The following is a 19,821-nucleotide window of genomic DNA, read 5'->3' as shown; positions in this document are numbered from 1 at the left end:
TGTTAGCAGAAAAATCACAATTTAAATGTAATTACTGGCCCACCCCTACTGTGCATGGTTGCAGTGAGGGTTGAGTGTGAGGGTGTGGCTCAATGGTGTGTTTTTAATGGTTCTTGGGGAAAAAAATAAAGCTCTTTGTGGCACAAAGGAATCAGAGGCCGGCATGACTATTCTCTGTTTTGAGTAAAGTGATGCATTTATTGAATCTGGACAAAACACATCAAAAGACAAACACCTTTAATTCTAACTTGGAACATTAGAAGTTACTTGACTGACATTATAGACATGGAAAAGAAACAACTTCTATTCATGTTTTGTAATCTGTTCATGAGTGATGGGAAGGTGGAGCATGTGGTGTACATGTGGATTAATGCTCGTGTTGCCCAACTTCTCACCTATGGTGATGAAATGTGCATAGTTAGCAAAAAAATAAGGGTGCAAATATAAAAGGGTGGGCTCAGCTGCAGACATAGAGGAGCTCAGAGTAAAGCCACTGATCCTTCATGTGGAAAGAAGCCAACTGAGGTGATTCAGAAATCGACTGGGAGCTTCCCTTCTGGGTTTTCTGGGATGCCCAACTTGGAGGAGACCCTGGGACAGACCCAGATCATACTGGAGATTATTTATCTCATCATGTCTAGGAATGCCTTTGGATCTCCCTGTAGGAATTGGAAAGTCTGAAAAACCCAGCTTAGCCTGCTGACACTGCAACCCGACTTCAGATAAGCAGAAGATAATGTTTGAGTGGATTCTGTTATAGATTCATTTGCTCATGAATGTGCCCACTTTTAACATATATTTAGGGACGCATAACTGTAACATTTATGAATAAATCAAATAAATGGCACATTGGGTGAGAAAATTAGAAAAGAGGCCACTTTCCTGAGTAAATTATGGTATGAGACGTGTGTTTTAGGTTGTTTCCACATGGTAAGTGCTTATTTGGTCTAACACTTACACACTCACAAACCACCAGCTATCAAAATCCATAACTGCTGCATCCATTCCTACAGTCTGTGGGATCAGATAGAACGTGGACTGCATGTGCATGTTTCCTCCAGGAGAGTGACAAGTACAGCTGTGGAATTATATACACAGGCAAGCAAAAATTCCTGCACATCCTTCCCTGCATAAAGTAAAAGTTTTGGTATGAAGGTTTGCAGCAGCACTCTGCATGTAGATATGAGTGTGAGTGTGTGTGTGTGTGTGTGTGTGTGTGTGTGTGTGTGTGTGTGTGTGCACGCGCGCTTGTCGCCTTTGAAGTGAAGGACCTACCCTCGCCTTGAAGTCCACAGCTGCCCCTCTGTTAAGCAGCAGTGTTGCTACGTTGATGTTGCCGTAGTGAGCCGCAATATGCAGAGGAGTGAACCCGCTCTGAGAGAGACGAGAGAAACAAGACACACAGGAAGAGAAACAATTAAAGAGGAAGGAAAAAGAAGTAGCAACTGTCTAATAATGAGCCATAAGCAAAGCATGATTGGACATTACATGTAAGAGCATCTTGCTAAAAGCAGACTAACAGAGCACAGCAGACCAGAGCTGAGCAGGAGTCAGACATGCTTTGAAAATTTCAGCATAAAAGGAGTGGACTTTCATAAGAAACACAAACTCCCTAGCCACTTTATTAGGCAAGCTGATAAAGTCCAACAGCACTACCAATTATTCTTATGACGGGCAATTGGCATTAATTTAACTGTTTGCTTAATGCTGGTTTTCTATTGGACAGATTGAAATTCAAATATAAATTTGTCCAATGCAAATTGCCACCTCAGTAACATCTCTGTTTCCACCTGACTGACAATGTCGATCAAAAGAGAATGCTAACATGTATGTTTATATTAAGGTTTGCAGATGTACCTAATAAAGTGGCCACTGACTGCATATTTCAACTTTTTTGCGAAATTATTGTGGTAAGTATATAGCATTTAACAATGTCTGACACAATACAAACAAAAATAAGAACCTACCAAATAAAACAAGCATGCAGATTAAAAAACAAATGCAAATACTTAGTGTCTCATTAAGCTTTTGCTTTCATTCCTAAAAAAAAAAACTCCTTGCTATATGCTTTTATCTGACAGGAAGCAGCATGCAGGTGAGCATGCATCTATTTTAGTTGAGTTTGTAAGACTGCTTTTAAGAAACAGTGACTGAAAAGCATAAACTATTGCCATTTCTTGAAGACTTTTAAGTTACCGGCTCACTGAACATGAACGGCTTAAAAAAAACAAAGAAATCATTCATTTAGTTTGATCATTTCCAACTGTTCATTCTTAGCTTATTTTCCCCCAAATTATTTGTTGCAGCAACAAGCAGTGCATGCCAAAAAATTTATGTTTCTATATCAAATAACAAATAAAAATATTGTAACTCAAGTGGGATCACAGTACAGAGAGATGCTACTGTGAAGGGAGAAAGACATGTCAACAACACAAGGATATTACACAACACACATAAATACAACTCTAAAAAGACAACAAGACTAGCTAATGCTTTTTTTTAATTTCAAAGTTCTTTTTGAGTTTTTGCTTTGCTAACTGATGTGGTTTCCAACACGTCATTTCACATGTCAGCTGGGTGCAATGGTCTGATAAACCAATGCCCATTACTGCTGGATACAGTTACATGTTACAAGCATGTAAGGGTTCAGGGCATTCACTTCTGTAAAAATCACAATTCTTTGTATGAACAAAACCACTCAAACTAGCTATTTTCCCCATCTGTAATCCTTAAGCTACAGTATGATAAGCTGAAGTCAACTGAAGCTTGTCATTAGCTCCCCAGTTATTGCAAAATATCTTACTCTTGACAAGAAAATGAATAAAAAATATTACATAAATTGTAGTTACATTTAAAACTTTACATTGTAATTCTAAACATCATATTTTAGAATAAATGAGAATGTACCCAGTAATGAAGTCAAGATGAAGAATATGCGAACACAGCAGTATTCACATGAACTGCCTACTGCTACTTTTTGCATGAGAAAAATCACATCAACAAAAGAATTTTCTTTGTTGATTTTATTTAATTTGAATAAAAATTAGGCTGTGCTGTAGCAGTTTATCTTCCTGATGACCACGATGATTTCATGCATCCCATAAACTCTGGATTTATGGTAAAGATAAAGTTCTTTTTTTAAGTTATGCAAACTCAAATCTTACACCTTGATGCCTCTGCTGAGCTCTTTTTTCCCCCCTAATCCTGTGTTGGTACCCTGCTGGATTTCACTGATAGAAGCTCAATTAACTCCACCAAAGACATTTTAGTAATGGTTTGGTTTGTCTCTTTGTTTTCAGCATTACTCCAAAAGTTTTGGGCAGATTTGCAGTAAAACAACACAAAACACAATGGAAGTTGAATAAAAACAGAATAGAAGTAGGAAAAATACAGAAAAAACACAACAGAAATATTTTTGGGGGAGACATTAACGTGACAGAACAGCTCCTGAAATAAAGGAAACCGAAACACAATAAGGATTGCACTGGGAGACGCTTAAAAGAAGTGGAGGATTCATCTGTGTTGTGAGGACGAAAAAGATGCTAGCTAATGTGTACTTTAATTGCATAATTCATATAATGCACGTTCCCTATTCTATTTACTGTTAGTTTGTTATGAAGCTGTTCTGTCACATTAGTGTCTCCTCAGAAACTCTTCAGGATTGTTTTAAGGTTTTAGTTTTTTCCTGTTATAATAATTCAACTTTCATTGTGTTTTATTCAACTCCTGTTGTGATTTGTGCACTTTTGGAGCCTATTTCTAGTCTCTACTGTTTCCTTCGGTTGAAGTGCGTTTGACCTTTCAAAGCCACCATACCTTGGCACAACTTCGAAAAATTTTACTTTTGAATCCACATCTGGAATTTTTCATCTAGGAATTTTTTGAGGATCCTTTAACCTTGTGAGACTGGGCAAAAAATTTGAGGCATTTTGCATTACACTTTTACAAATATAGGTTAAATGTATGTAATAATAATTTGGACACATGGTGTAGATGTTCCCAAGAACATTTTACACAGTAATCTAAAACCAGATATCATTTTAGATGCAGGGACTATAAACTTATAGATATTTATATCAGATATTGGCTGGTTCGGACTCAAAAAGCTGGAACTTTGGACAACAGGAGGCTATACACTGGTATTGTACTGGAACTGGAAGACGTTGAATGTATCTTGGACTGCACTTATATAAACCATGAAACAAAAATAAAATACATTTATTTACATTAAGTTAAAATCAAGTAGGTATTATTTTTCTGCAAAGTGCTATGTGTAATATGACTGTGATGATATACTGATGGTATTACCCTAGTGTAGAAATACATTATGCAGTGCATCTGGAAAGTATATGCAGCACTTCACTGGTTCCACATTTTGTCACATTACAGCCTTATTCCAAAATGGAATATGAATATGTTCATTTTCCCCTCAAAATTCTACAAAATACCCCATAATGACAAAGTGAAAAAGGCTTGTTTCAAATTGTTGCAAATTTATTAAAAGTTAAAAACTGCCTATATAAGGTTGCATAGTTAACAGTGCATGTCAGAGCACAAACCAAGCTATAAAGTCCAAGAAACTGTCTGTAGGCCGACGACACAGGATTGTACTGTGGTACAGATCTGCGGAAGGGTACAGAAAAAGTCTGCAGCATTAAAGATTCTAATGAGCACAGTGACCTCCAACATCCGTTAATGAAAAAGGTTTCTGAAGCACTCCACTAATCAAGCCCGTATGGTAGAGTTGCCAGATGGAAGGCACGCCACAGTAAAAGGCACAGGACTGGAGTTTGCCAAAAGGCATCTGAAAGACTCTTAGACCATGAGAAATGAAAATTCTCTGGTCTGGTGAAACCACAAACTCTTTGATCTGCATGCCAAGCATCATGTCTGGAAGAAACCAGGCACCACTCATCACCTGGCCAATACCATTCCTACAGTGAAACATGGTGGTGGCAGCATCATGCTATGGGAATGTTTTCAGCAGCAGTAACTGTGAGGCTAGTCAGGGTCAATTGGAAAGATGAATGCAGAAATGTACAGGGACATCCTTGACGATAACCTGCTTCATCTTTCAACAGTACAACGGCTGCAAGCACACAGCCAGGAACACAAAGTAGTGCCTTTGCGAGCACTCTGTGAATGTCTGTGAGTGGCCAAGTCAGAGCTCAGACTTGAAACCACACTAACGTCTCTGGAGAGATCTGAAAACAGCTATACATCGACGCCCCCCATCAAACCTGATGGGGCTTGGGAGGTTCTGCAGAGAAGGATGAGAGAAATTGCCCCAAAACAGCCAAGATTGTACAGCAGCATCATACTGAAAAAGACTTTGGACTGTAATTGCAATGCTGCAGAAGTTTTTCTGTACCCTTCTCAAGAACTGTGTCACAATACAATCCTGTCTCGGAGGCAATTTCTTGGAATTTATGGCCTGGTTTGCGCTCAGACATGCACTGTCAACTATGGGATGTTATATAGACAGCTTTTTACTTTTAATAAATTTTTTAAGATTTTCAAGGAAGGTTTTTTTCATTTTGTCATCATGGGCTATTGCATGTAGATTTTTGAGGTGAATAATGGATTTAATTCATTTTGGAATAAGGCTGTAACATGACAAAATGAGGAGCAAGTGAAACGCTGTGAATCCTCCAGAGGCACTGCGCTGCTGAATTTACAATGCTATAAACTATAGCAGCGAGCAACTGCGTACACAGAAATAAAAAAGTCAAAATGCCATGCAGGCTTAAAAAAATGGGCACATGGGTTCAGCAGCAAAAGCTTTCATGCCAGCATTTAGTGCTAGTGCTCATGCTAGCAGACAGAAGGCTTTGCAATGGTGACCATGAGTGAACAATGAAGAGAAGAGGAGAGAAGAGAAGAGGAGAGAAGAGAAGAGAAGAGAAGAGAAGAGAAGAGAAGAGAAGAGAAGAGAAGAGAAGAGAAGAGAAGAGAAGAGAAGAGAAGAGAAGAGAAGAGAAGAGAAGATGTACCTCTGTTGTTCTATTCACCATCATCTAGAAGGGAAAAGGGGGGATTTGTAAGAAAAAGGAACAAGTAGAGGGAGGAACAAAAGGAGGAGGAGAGAATGAGGTGGTTAGTGCACCACAACAAGAACAACTGCAACACCGACATCATGGTTGCATCAAGCTGTAGGATGGGTATGTGACAATGTGGCTGTAAACAACGAAAAGAACCAAAAAGCAGTCACATAGAAGTACACAAAACTGGGGAATGGACTGCAACTCTCCCTTACAGTGTGTATTTATTCTACAATGAGAATGGTCCTTGGGGTAAATGTAGCTGTAATGTTGTTTTTGATGATATTGTTTCTTGCCCTGAGTGCCTCTAAAAATCCAAAATATGAACACTTGCTCAATTTTTGTCCCACAGAAAACTTGTCTGGGACTTAAATGACTAATAGAACTATCAACACAGAACAACAGAAGGAACTTATAAATATTCATAGCCCAATGATACCCTGTGGGGATTATACACACACACCACAAGTATACAGGTGTATTGGGGGGAGGGTAGTCAAGGCCACAGCTTAAGGTGTACCCTTAATTAATCCAGAGAATCACATAATTCAAAATGTATTCCATATTAATGGAAGTCTTGAACGATTGTGTTGTTAGTAGACTATTCTTAGTTTTCATATAGATTTTTAAAAGCATCTTAGTCTTTAGCAAAGACAATCTCTTTTCTGCCCTATCCTATGATATGTAATATGTGATTGACGGTCGGTTCCATGCAAATAAAGTACAAATGACATTTTAACCTATGTTACTTGTAAATATTTTTGATGTTTTGGGGGTTTATCCCATTACATTACATTTCAGTTATATCACTGGTTTTGAGATTGGAGTTTTTGTCATTAATATACAGAAATAATTGAATTATGTACATTATATTAAATGTAGTTTGATATATGGACAGTTTATTGTTTTGTGAGACTTCAGTCACTAAATCTCAGACCGAAAGTAAAGGAAACAGAAAATGGGATTTTTAAAAGACAAATAGTTCTGTTTTCTACATCACCAACGGAAATAAAGTCTTTAGACATGGTTGGAAAAAAAGAAATAGGTGTAATAGTTTGGAAATATCCTTATTCCCTCTCATGACTGAAGTAAAGTGAGAAGATGTAGCCCACCTTGATGTTTGTATGCTACGGTCAGCAGTTATCTAACCACCGCTAACCCTGGCAGGTACCTTCGTACAGAAAGACGTAACAGGAATCGCACCCATAATACATGAAAGGTGTCATGGGACTATGAATGAGTAAGACCAGATCTCAGACACAACAAAACAGCAGGTCATTGTGAGAAGTGTAGTCCAGCTCATAGCTCATACCTTAGACTCCACATCAGCATTGTGGTCGTTCTGGAGGAGGAGGGCGGCAGCCTTGGTGTCATCTTTACGTGCAGCGATGTGCAACGCTGGGAGGCGGACCTTCCCCTTGGTGTCATTTTCCAGCAAAAGGGAAACTACCTGGTCATGGCCTTGCTGCAGTGCAACCGCCAGCGGAGTGAAACCATCCTGCAAACCAGAAAAAGTCAACTGTAAGATATAAATGTGTTTTCCCAAAGTATGACACTCTTTAACAACAGCATGCAAACATACGGTATAATGGCAGTGAATACATGCTAATGTAATGCACATATTTTATTACGTAAAACCTCTTAGCTTAGCAAGCTAACACTTGCTATTGCACTAGAAATTATAACTAAGCCTGAAGGTGAATGTCAATAGTTTTTCAGGTATTTGGGCCAAATCGGAAGCATCATAATAATAATAATAAAATAATAACAATGGTAAAATTGGTAGAAAAGAGCAAATGTCTTAAACATGACTATCTTTAGAAGAACTTTCAAGAAACTCATCTGAGTTCAGGAACTGCTGCTTACACTACTACGAAGTCATTTTAACTGCTCTCTTATTTCCCAATAGATCACCACAGCAGACGGCTCTGCATATTTGATTCGGCACAGATTTTTTTTTTTACTAAATACCTTTCCTGAAGGAATCCTCCCCTTTATCTGAGCTTGGGACCATCACTAGGATTAAACTGACTTGTGAAACCCCTGACACTGGATTTGTGTCTCCACCCGGAATCAAACTGGGAATATTTTGCATGTAAAGCAAAAATGTGTTGACCACCAGCTGCTTCTACTTTCATTTTCTTTCTATTAAAAGTTGTAAAGTCCATGAAAATCAGCAAAAATATCAGCCTTATATATAATAATATATTTAAGTCTGGAAAAAAGTGGTGGGTAAACCTACATATAAAGATATAAAGTATTTAAGCACACCAGGTCACATTTTCCAAAGCTCACCTGATGTGATTTAAAGTCCTGCAGTGGGAATTAAACATGTTTTATACATGACTTCTTTTGGCTGCTGGTGCTTTAAATCATCAGCCAAAAAAATCGAATCAAACTCCCTTGAGGTGTCTGCCTGCTGTCCTTACAGCCTGGCCATCCTCTGTAAAATTGCATGATATAAATCAGAAGGGCTGTCGGCTTATAAAGCAGATGAGAGGGACACAGGGCCAGTGTGCCTCCAGAGTCACGTTAGTATTCTTTTCTCATCCGAAGCACTGCAGTTTGGACGCCATCTGTAAGTATGGGGCAAGAAGAGGCGTGTGCTTGTATCTCCTTTTGGAGGTTTCAACACAACCTTAATCAGAGCTAAGAATCCTAAAATGTCATCTTAATAATCACGGACACTCTTTTCTTCTTGATGTCAGCTGACAGTCACACTTTCAGAGATGGCATATGATACGTTTGTAGCTGCTTCTAGCTGGTAAAGTGACAGCTGTTCGTGATTCAGGCACGTCGCTTTTATAAGACAATGAGAGACTTAATCAAGTCTCCTTTGTTCTCTCAGAGCCTGAACTTTTATTTTCTTGCTGCTGTGAATGTGACTAATACTCTCAGTGAATTCAATTACACATTTTCACTTCAAGTTCATAATTTCAGATTACACACATTAAATCTGATGCCTGTCTACTGACGTCCAACACGGAAGAAGCATAAAATGACAGATTCTTAAGTTGGCACTCACAGATTGCGCTCTATATTTAAAACATTTCGGCAGCTATCAAACTATTCATCCATTCAGTCGGCAGCTGGCATGATTAAAAACCGAAAACTATAATCTTCTGTGGGTGGTGTTTTTGTGTTGGTGCCCCCATGAGTAAAATGCCTGACATTGTCATAGAAAACAGAACTCCTTAGGAACTTGTTGAGAGCTAAATTAGGAAAGATACTAACTGTAGTAGGGCTGAGAAAGATGCATGTTATGCATGTTAGAGTCAGAGTTGCAGTGAACAGTGGCTAACAGAATGCTGCGTAGCTAGCAAGCCTTAAAGGCAGATGGTTAACACCCAAACTGACAATAAAAACAGTTCATGTGAAGGAGATCTTTCAGGTTAACTCCTTTCTCGCATAAACATGTTTGTCTGACAAACATAAACACAACTATTTTAAACCAGAATGTCAATGACAATCATCTGCCACAGATGGCTGCCCCTCCCTGAGCCTGGTTCTGCTAGAGGTTTCTTCCTCTTAAAAGGGAGTTTTTCCTTCCCACTGTTGCTAAAGTGCTTTGTCACAGGGGATCGTCTGACTGTTGCGGTTTCTCTGTATTATTGTAGGGCTTTTACCTTACAATATTAAGCGTCTTCAGGTGGCTGTTGTTGTGATTTGGTGCTATATAGATAAAAGTGAATTGAATTAAACTGAACTTTAATGTAGAAGAAAATGTGATTCTGAGTGAATTTGAACCCCTTATATGACCACTGTGCGCAAGTTTCACTAAATTCTGAGCAATCTTCTAGGAACAGCGATTCTTGTGTGTCGTGGATAATTATTACGTCTTACGGTAGATTAACCCTGGAGAACCCATGCGGTCAAATTTGACCCCATGGTTTCCCTAGTAAACCAATAGGATCGGCTCTGACCCCATGGGTTCTCCAGGGTTAAGTTATGTATAAAATATGAGGTTATCATAAAACTGTTACTGTAAAATAGCTTGGCTGCTTTATGGTTAAACTCAAGACACTAGTTGACACTGAGACACTGGCAGTCACCTTTATAATTCAACAATATTTAAGTCCCTATGATCAAATTTACATACAGGCGCTGAACAAGTAAAGGGCAATAACATAACTAGGGCTGTTCGATATAACGATATATATCGGATGACGATATAAAAACATCTATCGTTTCATTTTACGCTATCGTTGGTTTCGTCGTGTCGCAAAATAAACTGTTTACGGCAATATTTTTCATTGTTTTGATGGTCACTGTAGTGGCTATATTAATTTCGTAAAGTTCTCTCTTTCTCTTATATTTAATATAACCACATTAGGGATGGACAAGCGCCTGTTTTTATGCGTTTTGGTTAGCAACAACGACGGTAACACCATCACGTGTCTGCTTGTTTATGTTCCACATAAGCCTTTCACAATAAAGCTCACGATCCTGTTGAGACTTTTCAAAATAAACTGAATAACGTGAAAGAGCAGATTATTTACGGATGAGAAGTAAAAAAGAGCCGCCAGGTGCTAAAAAAATAGACCTTAGACTCAAACGTTAGAATCAGAATCAGAATACTTTATTGATCCCTGGGGGAAATTATTTTTTGTTACAGTGCTCCATTTTAAACCAACATTAAGACAAGACAGACAATACGCTAACTAAGAATAGAACAGGCTTTTCCCCGCAGCACGCCGTGTAATAAATACAAAGAAAACGGCGGCCGTTACAACTTATGTCTAAAAATGTATCGTTTCATGCATCGGTTAAAACACTCGACTCCGGGTAAAGGACGCGCAGCTGGAAACACTTCCTGCAAGTCGAGCTGCCCGAGATTCACAGAATTTACAGAAAGTGTTACATTTTTGTGATTTATATCGTTATCGGGACGATAGAATTCTTATATCGGGATATGAGATTTTGGTCATATCGCACAGCCCTACACATAACCATTCAGCAATTTAGGCATTTTAGTTTTAGATACTGTAAGTGCTTTAGTAAGTTCAGTGTCTCACTTAAGAACAAACGGAAAGGAAATTAAGCTGCGAATGGACACATACTAGGATGCAGACAAGATGAGATTGCATACTGCCCACACACACACACACACACACACACACACACACACACACACACACACACACACACACACACACACACACACACACACACACACACACACACACTATATGTAGACATATGACGTTGACGCCAGCTCGTGTGGCGCAGGCGCTGTTCTGTTACAGGAAGATGATCACGGCGTAGATCATCCCATCTGCTACTTTTCAAGAAAGTTTAACAGACACCAGACCCATTATAGCACCATTGAAAAAGAGGCCCTTGCTTTACTCCTTGCGTTACAGCATTTTGAGGTCTATGCTGGGTCAAGTGTGCTGCCTGTGCAGGTGTTTACCGATCACAACCCACTGGTGTTCCTTTCCCAAATGTGCAACTCCAATCAAAGACTTATGCGCTGGTCCTTGTTGTTGCAAGATTTTAACTTGGAGATCAGTTATAAGAAAGGGAAGGATAACGTATTGGCTGACACCCTGTCTAGAGCACTGTCTCCTTGAATTAAACATTTTGGGGTTAATGTTAATTCTTGGGTAAGGGGGTGTTGCGACTGTGACCGTAATTGTGTGTGGATTTGAGTGTCTAGGTGCTCCTCCGGGATTGGTGCATCCAGGGTGGATGGCTCACACCGATTGGCTGAGGACTGGGGGACAGCGGATAAGAAGAGCCCGCCAGGGACTGCCCAGTCATTCATCCTCGGCCCAACCCAGCCGGCAGACCGGTCACTGTATCGACGTATTATGTAATGTAAGAGCATGTAGGGGTGGACCGCCTTTTTGGTTGATCAGTTTTCTCCTGTTTTTGTTAGGTAGGGAGGAAAGTGATTGTCGTTTTGTTTAGTTCCTTTGAGTAGGTAAGTTTCGTTTATTTTTGAGATAGGCTGCTTTTGTTTGTTGTTTTGGCCTTGGGTTCACCCTGAAGCTATGATATGCTCCCTTCCTTTGTTTAATCGCACCTATTGTAAATAAATCACTGTCACAAAATAGTAAGTGTGTGACGTGCTGCTTGGGGTTGGACGGGGATGGATCACCCTTTATGTTGTGGTCTGGCCGCGCCTAGACGGGCCATAACACTGACTCACGCAGGCAGTAAGATAAACGTAAGATGCTACTAGGAGAGCGTCTATGACTCATCAAAGGAAAGATTCCTTGCAAGGAAAACAATATACTCTGCACGTATGTGTGTCTTTGTGTGTTTATGTGTGTCTGTGTGCACACTTGTATGTTTATACAGGACACCAACTGTCTAGATAAAACCAACTCTGCACCACTAGACACCCACACATTAAAGCCGAAACTCCTCCCTCAGAGATCCAACGCCGCTCACACAAATAATCAGTGAGGGCGAGAAACAAACACACCCTCGCCTGCACAGACACGCACACACACACAGAGGCACGTGCATAAACAGGCTGACACACATTCATAATGTGATCCAAAAACATGTTTGCAAAACACACCCACACATGCGCATACCCCTGGGCACACAAACACATTCAAATGCATAAATTTAGGCTTTGTAAGAATTTTAAAGGTCACAATCCATCCCTAAGCACTAGCTCCCGTTTCATCTGATTTAGGAATCAGGAAAAGAGAAAAAAAACTAGTCTAATGTCCTAAAAATACTTTGGGACTCAAACAACAGCATCAGCAGCTGCAAACAAAAAGGCAAAGACAGGGTTTTGATCTTCCTTTAAAAGCTTAAAAATGGAAAGTGACAGAGCACAATTTCCTTCTTACCAAAATAGCACAAGCCAGTTTTTGAACAATACAAAGCGAGTTATTAAAAAAATCAAGTTATTCTGATGGGGTATCAGCAAAGTTGCACACTAAAAATAAAGAGATTTTGTAAAGCCCCTTATAAATTGATGGCAAAAAAGATGATTCTAATATGCTCAAATATAGACAAATATTTCTTATAAAAGCTTTGTTCTCTAATTAAATGCTTAAACATGAATTATTAAACAGCAGGAGTTGCTTCATAGATATATTTCCTCACATGAATAATTCACATTGGTCTCACCCCACTGGAGTAGTCACAAAAAGGGTGAAAAGAGGGGAAGAGTGAGATGTGGTGGAATAAGAGGGCGAGCAGGAGGAGTCGGAGGCAGACAAAAGAATGATGGAGGGCATGAAAAAGAAATAAGGAGGAGAGAAAAGGAAGAAAGACGAGGAGGAAAAATGAGGTGCCACGAAGGCCTGAGTGAAATGTCTCAGACACAGTTCTGTAAACACCGCACTAATACTAATACTAATAAGATAAAAGCAGCATCAAATGTGCATTTGCAGAACACATCAGCAGAACATAAAAGGCACCTCTCTAATTACCTTCAAACTAAAGCTTTAAAGTATATTTTAGTCTGATTGATCCCACTTACAACATTGTGCGGGTATCTGATACCTGGTATTTTTTATCTTTGTACACTTTGGAGCTTCATTGTTTCCTATCCTGTCATTATTTTTCACTAGAGCACAACGTGTGTATTAATCCCTATCTAAAAACTTTTTAAATAATGTTTGCTCAAATAACAGCTGTTTTATACAGAATAAAAGCTGAAAAAAGAACTATATTTATGAGATGTTTCTGCATCACTAGCAGAAATTAAATGACCTGTTAGGACTGAATGCAACATTTAAGGTACAGAAGCCAAAAACTAAATGGACAGCACGTATAGAATAACATCATGACAGTATAACCTTTATGTGTTCTGCACGCTGCTTCAGTTTACAATTTATAACTGCATCTGTATATGTATATATCGCTAGATGCTCATTTTATTCTCCTTTGAACATGTGGTGGACTGGATCGAGATACTTCAGGGACCTCCTGGCCCTCCTTTGCCCACATGTGATCTAGACTTTAATATTCCCAACAACATAGCCAAAATTTAAAATGTACAGATGCTTGTATTTAAATGATTCATACTCAGAATGAGTTCTTCTTGTTAACGCTCTGAGGTCTACATCGTCATTGGTGCTAACCTTAGCCTAACCCTACATTTTGTATGAAAGGACAATTAACTTGTTTGGAAGAAATTCTAAAGTTTTTTCATGTGTCAGTTAGAATGATTATGCATCAGAAAGATGTGACTAAAATGAAAAACAATCGTCACACTTTAGTCTTGCAGTGGTGGCAGTCGGCCGTCTGCTTTACTACTGCAGATGATGGATCGCTGTGTCACACTCACAGCGTAGCATTTGGTCTCGCCACTCATGCTTTTTCTCCTGTTAACGTCACCGGTTCCTCCCTCTGCTGGCAGCTGAAGACAGTCAAGGTCACTCTGAACGAACACATGCTGCTGCTGCTGCTCCCGTCTCTACCTCCTTCACTCTAATCACTCTGCCTCTTTACTCCCTCTAGGCAACAGATTAATCTCTGAAAAATAATTATTTTTTCTAACCCTAATAAACAGTGACCTCATATGTTACACCGGTCGTCTACTAAATGAGCTAGCGGGTGCAGGCACTAATCTAACATTTGAAACAAAGAAACCGATGGTGATAATGTTGCAGTGTAATTACAGAGGGGGTTGGTAGCTGTTAGAAGATGTTATGGGTTTGTGAGCATGTGCAAACACATGTTAGGTTGTGTCTTTGTGTTTTGTGTATGTGTATGAGAGACTGCCTTTACCTCAGTGGCGATGCTCTGGCTGGAGCCATTGTCCAATAAGAACTGCACCACATCCAAGTGATTCTCCTGCGCTGCCATATACAGCGGAGTGAAGCCATTCTGCAGAGAAACAAAAGAAGAAATGATGCTGTTAATGTTTAAAGACTGACACATTCTCGATCTATGTGTCACAAGGATAGGGAATTTAAACATTAGAGGTAATTAATGAAACTTTACCAAGACAAAAACAGCGCAAGGACACCGATGCATGCTTTATTTTGTATATATTGATAAAGTGTTTGCGTGCTTGTAGAAAAAAATTACTTCTATTAGTACCAAATAATAGTGTCTCAGTTAAATTCCAGTTATATAAAATAATGACCCTTACAGAAAGACGGACTTGGGTAGGATGTGATTGTCATTTCTCACCCCAAAGAAATTATCGTATATCGGAAAAAAGAGAAATATGAATAAAATTCCGCATGTGGACTAAAAGACATTATGTAGAGATCTATACCTTCTTTCTAAAGAAAGATATAGAACCTGTACAGTAAAACACATTTGACAAAATAAACTAAATGAAGTTACAATACAAATGATTAAGAAAACTAGTGTTAATAAAATAAAAACACAACAAATGTTGGCCAGACTGATATCAAGGAGTCAGGTGATAAGGTGATTAATCCTGTTAATATCTCTGCTTACATTAGGTCATTGTGGGCAGTGCTGAAACATCAATAAGCAGTACTGCTTTTTGGCAATATTGGGTTTATAGGATTTCTGCATTAATGTGATAAAGCACCTTGATGTGTCAGGCGTGAAATTGACTGCAGAACAGGTTTTTATTCTATAAAAGATTTCTTAATTTAATTTGCAGAAAACTTGATTGCCACACATGCTATTATACACTAAAACTATGATGACCCAATCATACTTGAAAGCAGGGAGATTATTTTTACCTGACTTCCACCACCCCACACAAATGTTATATTCTAGCAGCGTTATCATAGTGTACATACCGTCACCTCAACACATACCTCACACCTAATAAGAGTGTAGATAAAAGTCAGTGTGGGGCTGAATCTGACAAGTGTGTGTGTGTGTGTGTTACCACACTAGATATAAGAAAACATATCTCCATAGCAACACAGGCATCCAAAAACCATTTCAGCATGCAAAAAAACTCCTCTTCATCCTCCTCTTCCATTCTTTGTAGTTATTCTAGTGTCACTGCACCAAATGCTTTCCTCGTTATACGCATAATTTAAAGGGGGCAAATTATGCGAAATCCACTTTTTCATTCTTTTGAATCGTAATTATATGTCCCCGGTGTGTCTAGTGACCCAGAAAGTATAAGAGAAGAAGACCCCCTCCTGTCTCCATAAAGCATTTTTCAGAACAATCATTTTTATCCTTTATTGGACAGGGACAGTAAAGCATAGACAGAAAAGTAGAGAGAGACTAATGGGGATTAACATGGAGGAAATAGACTGGGTCATTTTTGAAACAAGGCCCCTGCAGCCTTCAGCATATGGGTTGCCTGTTCAAAAAACTAAGCTATAGTGACACTCTGGTTTATAAGCTCCTTTTAATGTGAGAAGAGAATAAGCACCACCCATTACTGTTGGAGAGATCCTAAACATTTACTCCTCAGACGCCGTGAACACAGTAACGTATTACAAATTATTTGTTACTTAATTATTCCTTGAAGAGAGCAATTTCGTTACACTGCTTGTTAGATTATTTTCATGTTACTCCATGAGAAGTGCTGAAATGCACTGTCTCATAATTACCAGCTAACAGCGTAAACCTGAGGCTACAGTCCCACATAAACATACTGTCATACAAAACTAACTCTTTCTTTTAGTGTTTAAATGACACAAATTTGACTGCATGGTTAAAAACTAAAGCTTCACATTGCCTGTTACTGTAATTCTACTGTGGAATCAAGTGTCAGTAGAAAAAGAAAGGACAAAATGCTGAAGTTCACACTGGGAAAAAGAACGTGGCACTGTGCAGATAGCTAAAGATACTTTTTAACCCAAGTACTGCAACTGCATTGTAATGAATAAATCTGGTACAGTGATGGACATTGGTGATGTACACTGGTAACTACTAGAATTTGCATTAAAATCAATTGACCTTCTCCTACTCTTCAAGTAAAATCGGAGATGGAAAGAAGTTTAGGTCAGCACTAAAGATTAAAGGTCATCAATACTGATGTCATTTTCTTCCTCTCATCAGCTGCAGCCAAAGCCTTCACAGTGACATCGTTATAGTTGCTGTGGTGACAAGTCCACTGTGAGTGTGTGCGCATGCTGACTATCGAATGTGGGCTAAGCTGCACAGCAGAGTTGCTGACACAGCAAGCAAATACACACACACACACACACACACACACACACACACACACACACACACACAAATGGACCCTGTATGTACACATTCTTCTGGATGAATGCACGAATTCAAACATGGTCTTCCAAAAGAGATGATTTCGCCGTACAGCCTTGTGAGTTCATGTGTCTGTGTTTTCGAGAGGGGATGCCTTACCTGAGACTGAGCATTGACGTTGGCACTGTGGGTGACAAGCTCCTTCACCACCTCTGTCTGTCCAGCAAGAGAAGCTATGTGGAGGGCAGTGTTTCCTTTCTAAAGAACAGAAACAAAACAAACATTTAAAATTTTAGGAAAACTTAGGAAGAATTATTTTTAGCTTTTTGGATGCATGTAAAGGCCTGGGCTATGTGGATGTTTATGAGTCACACAGGAGAAATGTTTTGCATATTGCTTGTTTACAGCAGAAGTGCAAACTGCACACATATCTCTCTGGGGGAGTGCAGGAGAGTTAAAAGCAGCATGGATTGACTTTATGCTATGGAAGCTTTTAAAGCACTTTTACAAGCTTCAGTGTCTGATTGCTGCAAATTGAGTGAAAAATATCACTTTTTATTAAAGTCCTATCTCAATCAAACCTTAATATTTGCTGCAATATGATATCATTGTCTGTGATGTCTGTAAATCATAAATTAGAATTCACAGGAAAGGACAATTAATATAACTTTGGGACTGTGTGTGTATATGCAAACTATGATTAGCGCTAATCTCAAAAACTATAAATAAAATTAGGCTAACAAAATAATAGTTGCACCTTGTAATATAATTTATATAATTTATAATGTAAAGCTTGGAGAGAGCATATTCCCCCAAAAACAGAAGACTGACAAACTGAATAAGTCTACAAATCAAAATCTGTTCATATCTGTTCATGAATATCATTCATTTTCACTGTCTTTTGTTCTGTTGGCGAGCACAGATTAAAGGGCTGCCCACTGAATGAAAATGAGCACACAATCTGAATCCATTAGCTGGTCTGCTGATTGATGCTAGAAACTGATGCTAACTTTACTAGCATGAATTTTATTCTTTGTTTACTTTGGCATTTAACAGTAGTTAACTTATCGAGTACTAGAGCATCCTGATGTGTCCAGCTCTGCTAACTATGACACGACTGAGTCAAGTGCACTAGCCCAACAGTCAGGACACCAGCAGTTAGCCTATTAGCCTTAACTTGCAAGCACTAATACTTCATAACCAGTCAACTTGGTCTTGCGCTTTGTTACCAAAATAAACAGCATTTCTAGAGCAATGCTTTACCTGTCCTTTTATAGGACTGTTGTTGTTGGTGATGCCACATTATTTATAACTTGTTAGGCCCCTAACACAGTCTACGGTAACTGTCAGATACTGTTCATTTGAAAACATAAACAGCTAAATTGTTGTCAGTAGCTAGCTAATTATAAGACTGCATCTTTTGCACTTCACATCAAGTGTTTAACTGTGTGCAACCAAAAGAAACTTTGCCTGTTTCCCTTTGTCCATAGACCCAGCATATTCATATACAGATATATACAGATTAAATATACATAACCCTGAACAACACATATGCACATGTTAAGGGTGAAAATTAAGGTTATAGCATTACTTCTGAACACTGGTTCAACTTGAATAACAGATACAGACTGTGCAATGGGAAGATAAACGTTCAAGAGTCACAGAAAGAGAAAAAAAATGGAAATACAAAGAAGAAAACTACTACATACTGAAAAGACTAGCAGAGCTAGTCTGATATGTGCATTACTCATACGCAGCTCTAATGGATGCACCTGTTATATGTGTGTGAGCCATAGCAAGCAGCAGCTGTCGCCATGCTGTCATTCTTACTGCCACTAAACCCTCTGCACATACACCTCGCTTCGTTCCTCACATGCTTCGCCTCTCCTTCCTACTGCTGCTGAATCTAGTTTAGAACAAGATACAACGGTTTGATTCTGACATTAATTTGGGATTCTTGAAGTTTTCATGGCTCATTTGGGAGCCATTGTATGAGTGAGGGATACACATCAGACACCTTTAAACTGCTTTTGTAACATGTCTGTTCAGAGAAAACCTGTTATTGGACATTTTCTGACTAGTTTTGTAGCATTCCTTGACATAGTTGTTTTTGTTAATGTTGTAGTTTTAGTTTGCTATTCAAGCTAAATATGAATAGAAGTGCTTCCCCCATCACAGCATAACATAAATTGTGACTGAATGAAATGTACAGTAGTGTATTCTTTCCTTGGCTCACTTATGTCGCACATAAAACACTTACAAGGGCTGCCATTACAGCCACACTTTAAAAACTTGCATAATTACTATATAAGCACATATTAAAACCAGAATTTGTCTTCTTCTGGAAGGATTCAGGTTACAGTCCCAGAGAACTATTGATATATTACAATGCTCACACCTGCAGGGCTACAAAGGCCTCTCTTTTCTTCTCTTGTTCTTGTGTTTTTTCTGCCCTGTGCAATTAAATGTCACCTGTATATGCAGCTGGACAATAATGGATTATCAGCTTTTGTATGTTACAGATAATGGAGTTTCCTAAGGTATCTGACCTTCTGGAAGCATTTCTGACAGATATTCTAGTTAGAAAGTTGACTTTTCAAAGATTAGAACAGAATAGTCACATGTGAGTAACCAAGTTAGGTTTCTGTAACCATGCCTATCGTGTTTTATGTGAATAACTACTTGCAGCACTGTGAAGTTCTTA

General features: G+C 38.9%; 1 protein-coding gene across 4 annotated transcripts in view; it reads right to left on the bottom strand.

The window, feature by feature from the left end:
* LOC101464804 (ankyrin-3) overlaps positions 1 to 19,821 on the bottom strand; it is a 127,579-nt gene that overhangs the window by 70,393 nt on the left and 37,365 nt on the right. For 3 of the 4 annotated variants that reach the window (XM_076887683.1, XM_076887684.1, XM_076887685.1), the window contains exons 4-8: positions 17,277 to 17,375; positions 14,745 to 14,843; positions 7,354 to 7,539; positions 5,994 to 6,017; positions 1,276 to 1,374 (exon numbers count right to left, since the gene is read on the bottom strand). In XM_076887683.1, the coding sequence (XP_076743798.1) occupies positions 1,276 to 1,374; positions 5,994 to 6,017; positions 7,354 to 7,539; positions 14,745 to 14,843; positions 17,277 to 17,375 (507 nt within the window). The remainder of the gene's footprint in view (positions 1 to 1,275; positions 1,375 to 5,993; positions 6,018 to 7,353; positions 7,540 to 14,744; positions 14,844 to 17,276; positions 17,376 to 19,821) is intronic. The other variant, XM_076887682.1, reaches the window with a different exon arrangement.

This window comes from Maylandia zebra, linkage group LG8, assembly GCF_041146795.1.
Source record: "Maylandia zebra isolate NMK-2024a linkage group LG8, Mzebra_GT3a, whole genome shotgun sequence".
Lineage (NCBI taxonomy): Eukaryota > Metazoa > Chordata > Actinopteri > Cichliformes > Cichlidae > Maylandia > Maylandia zebra.
This window is presented reverse-complemented; position numbering and strand designations above follow the sequence as displayed.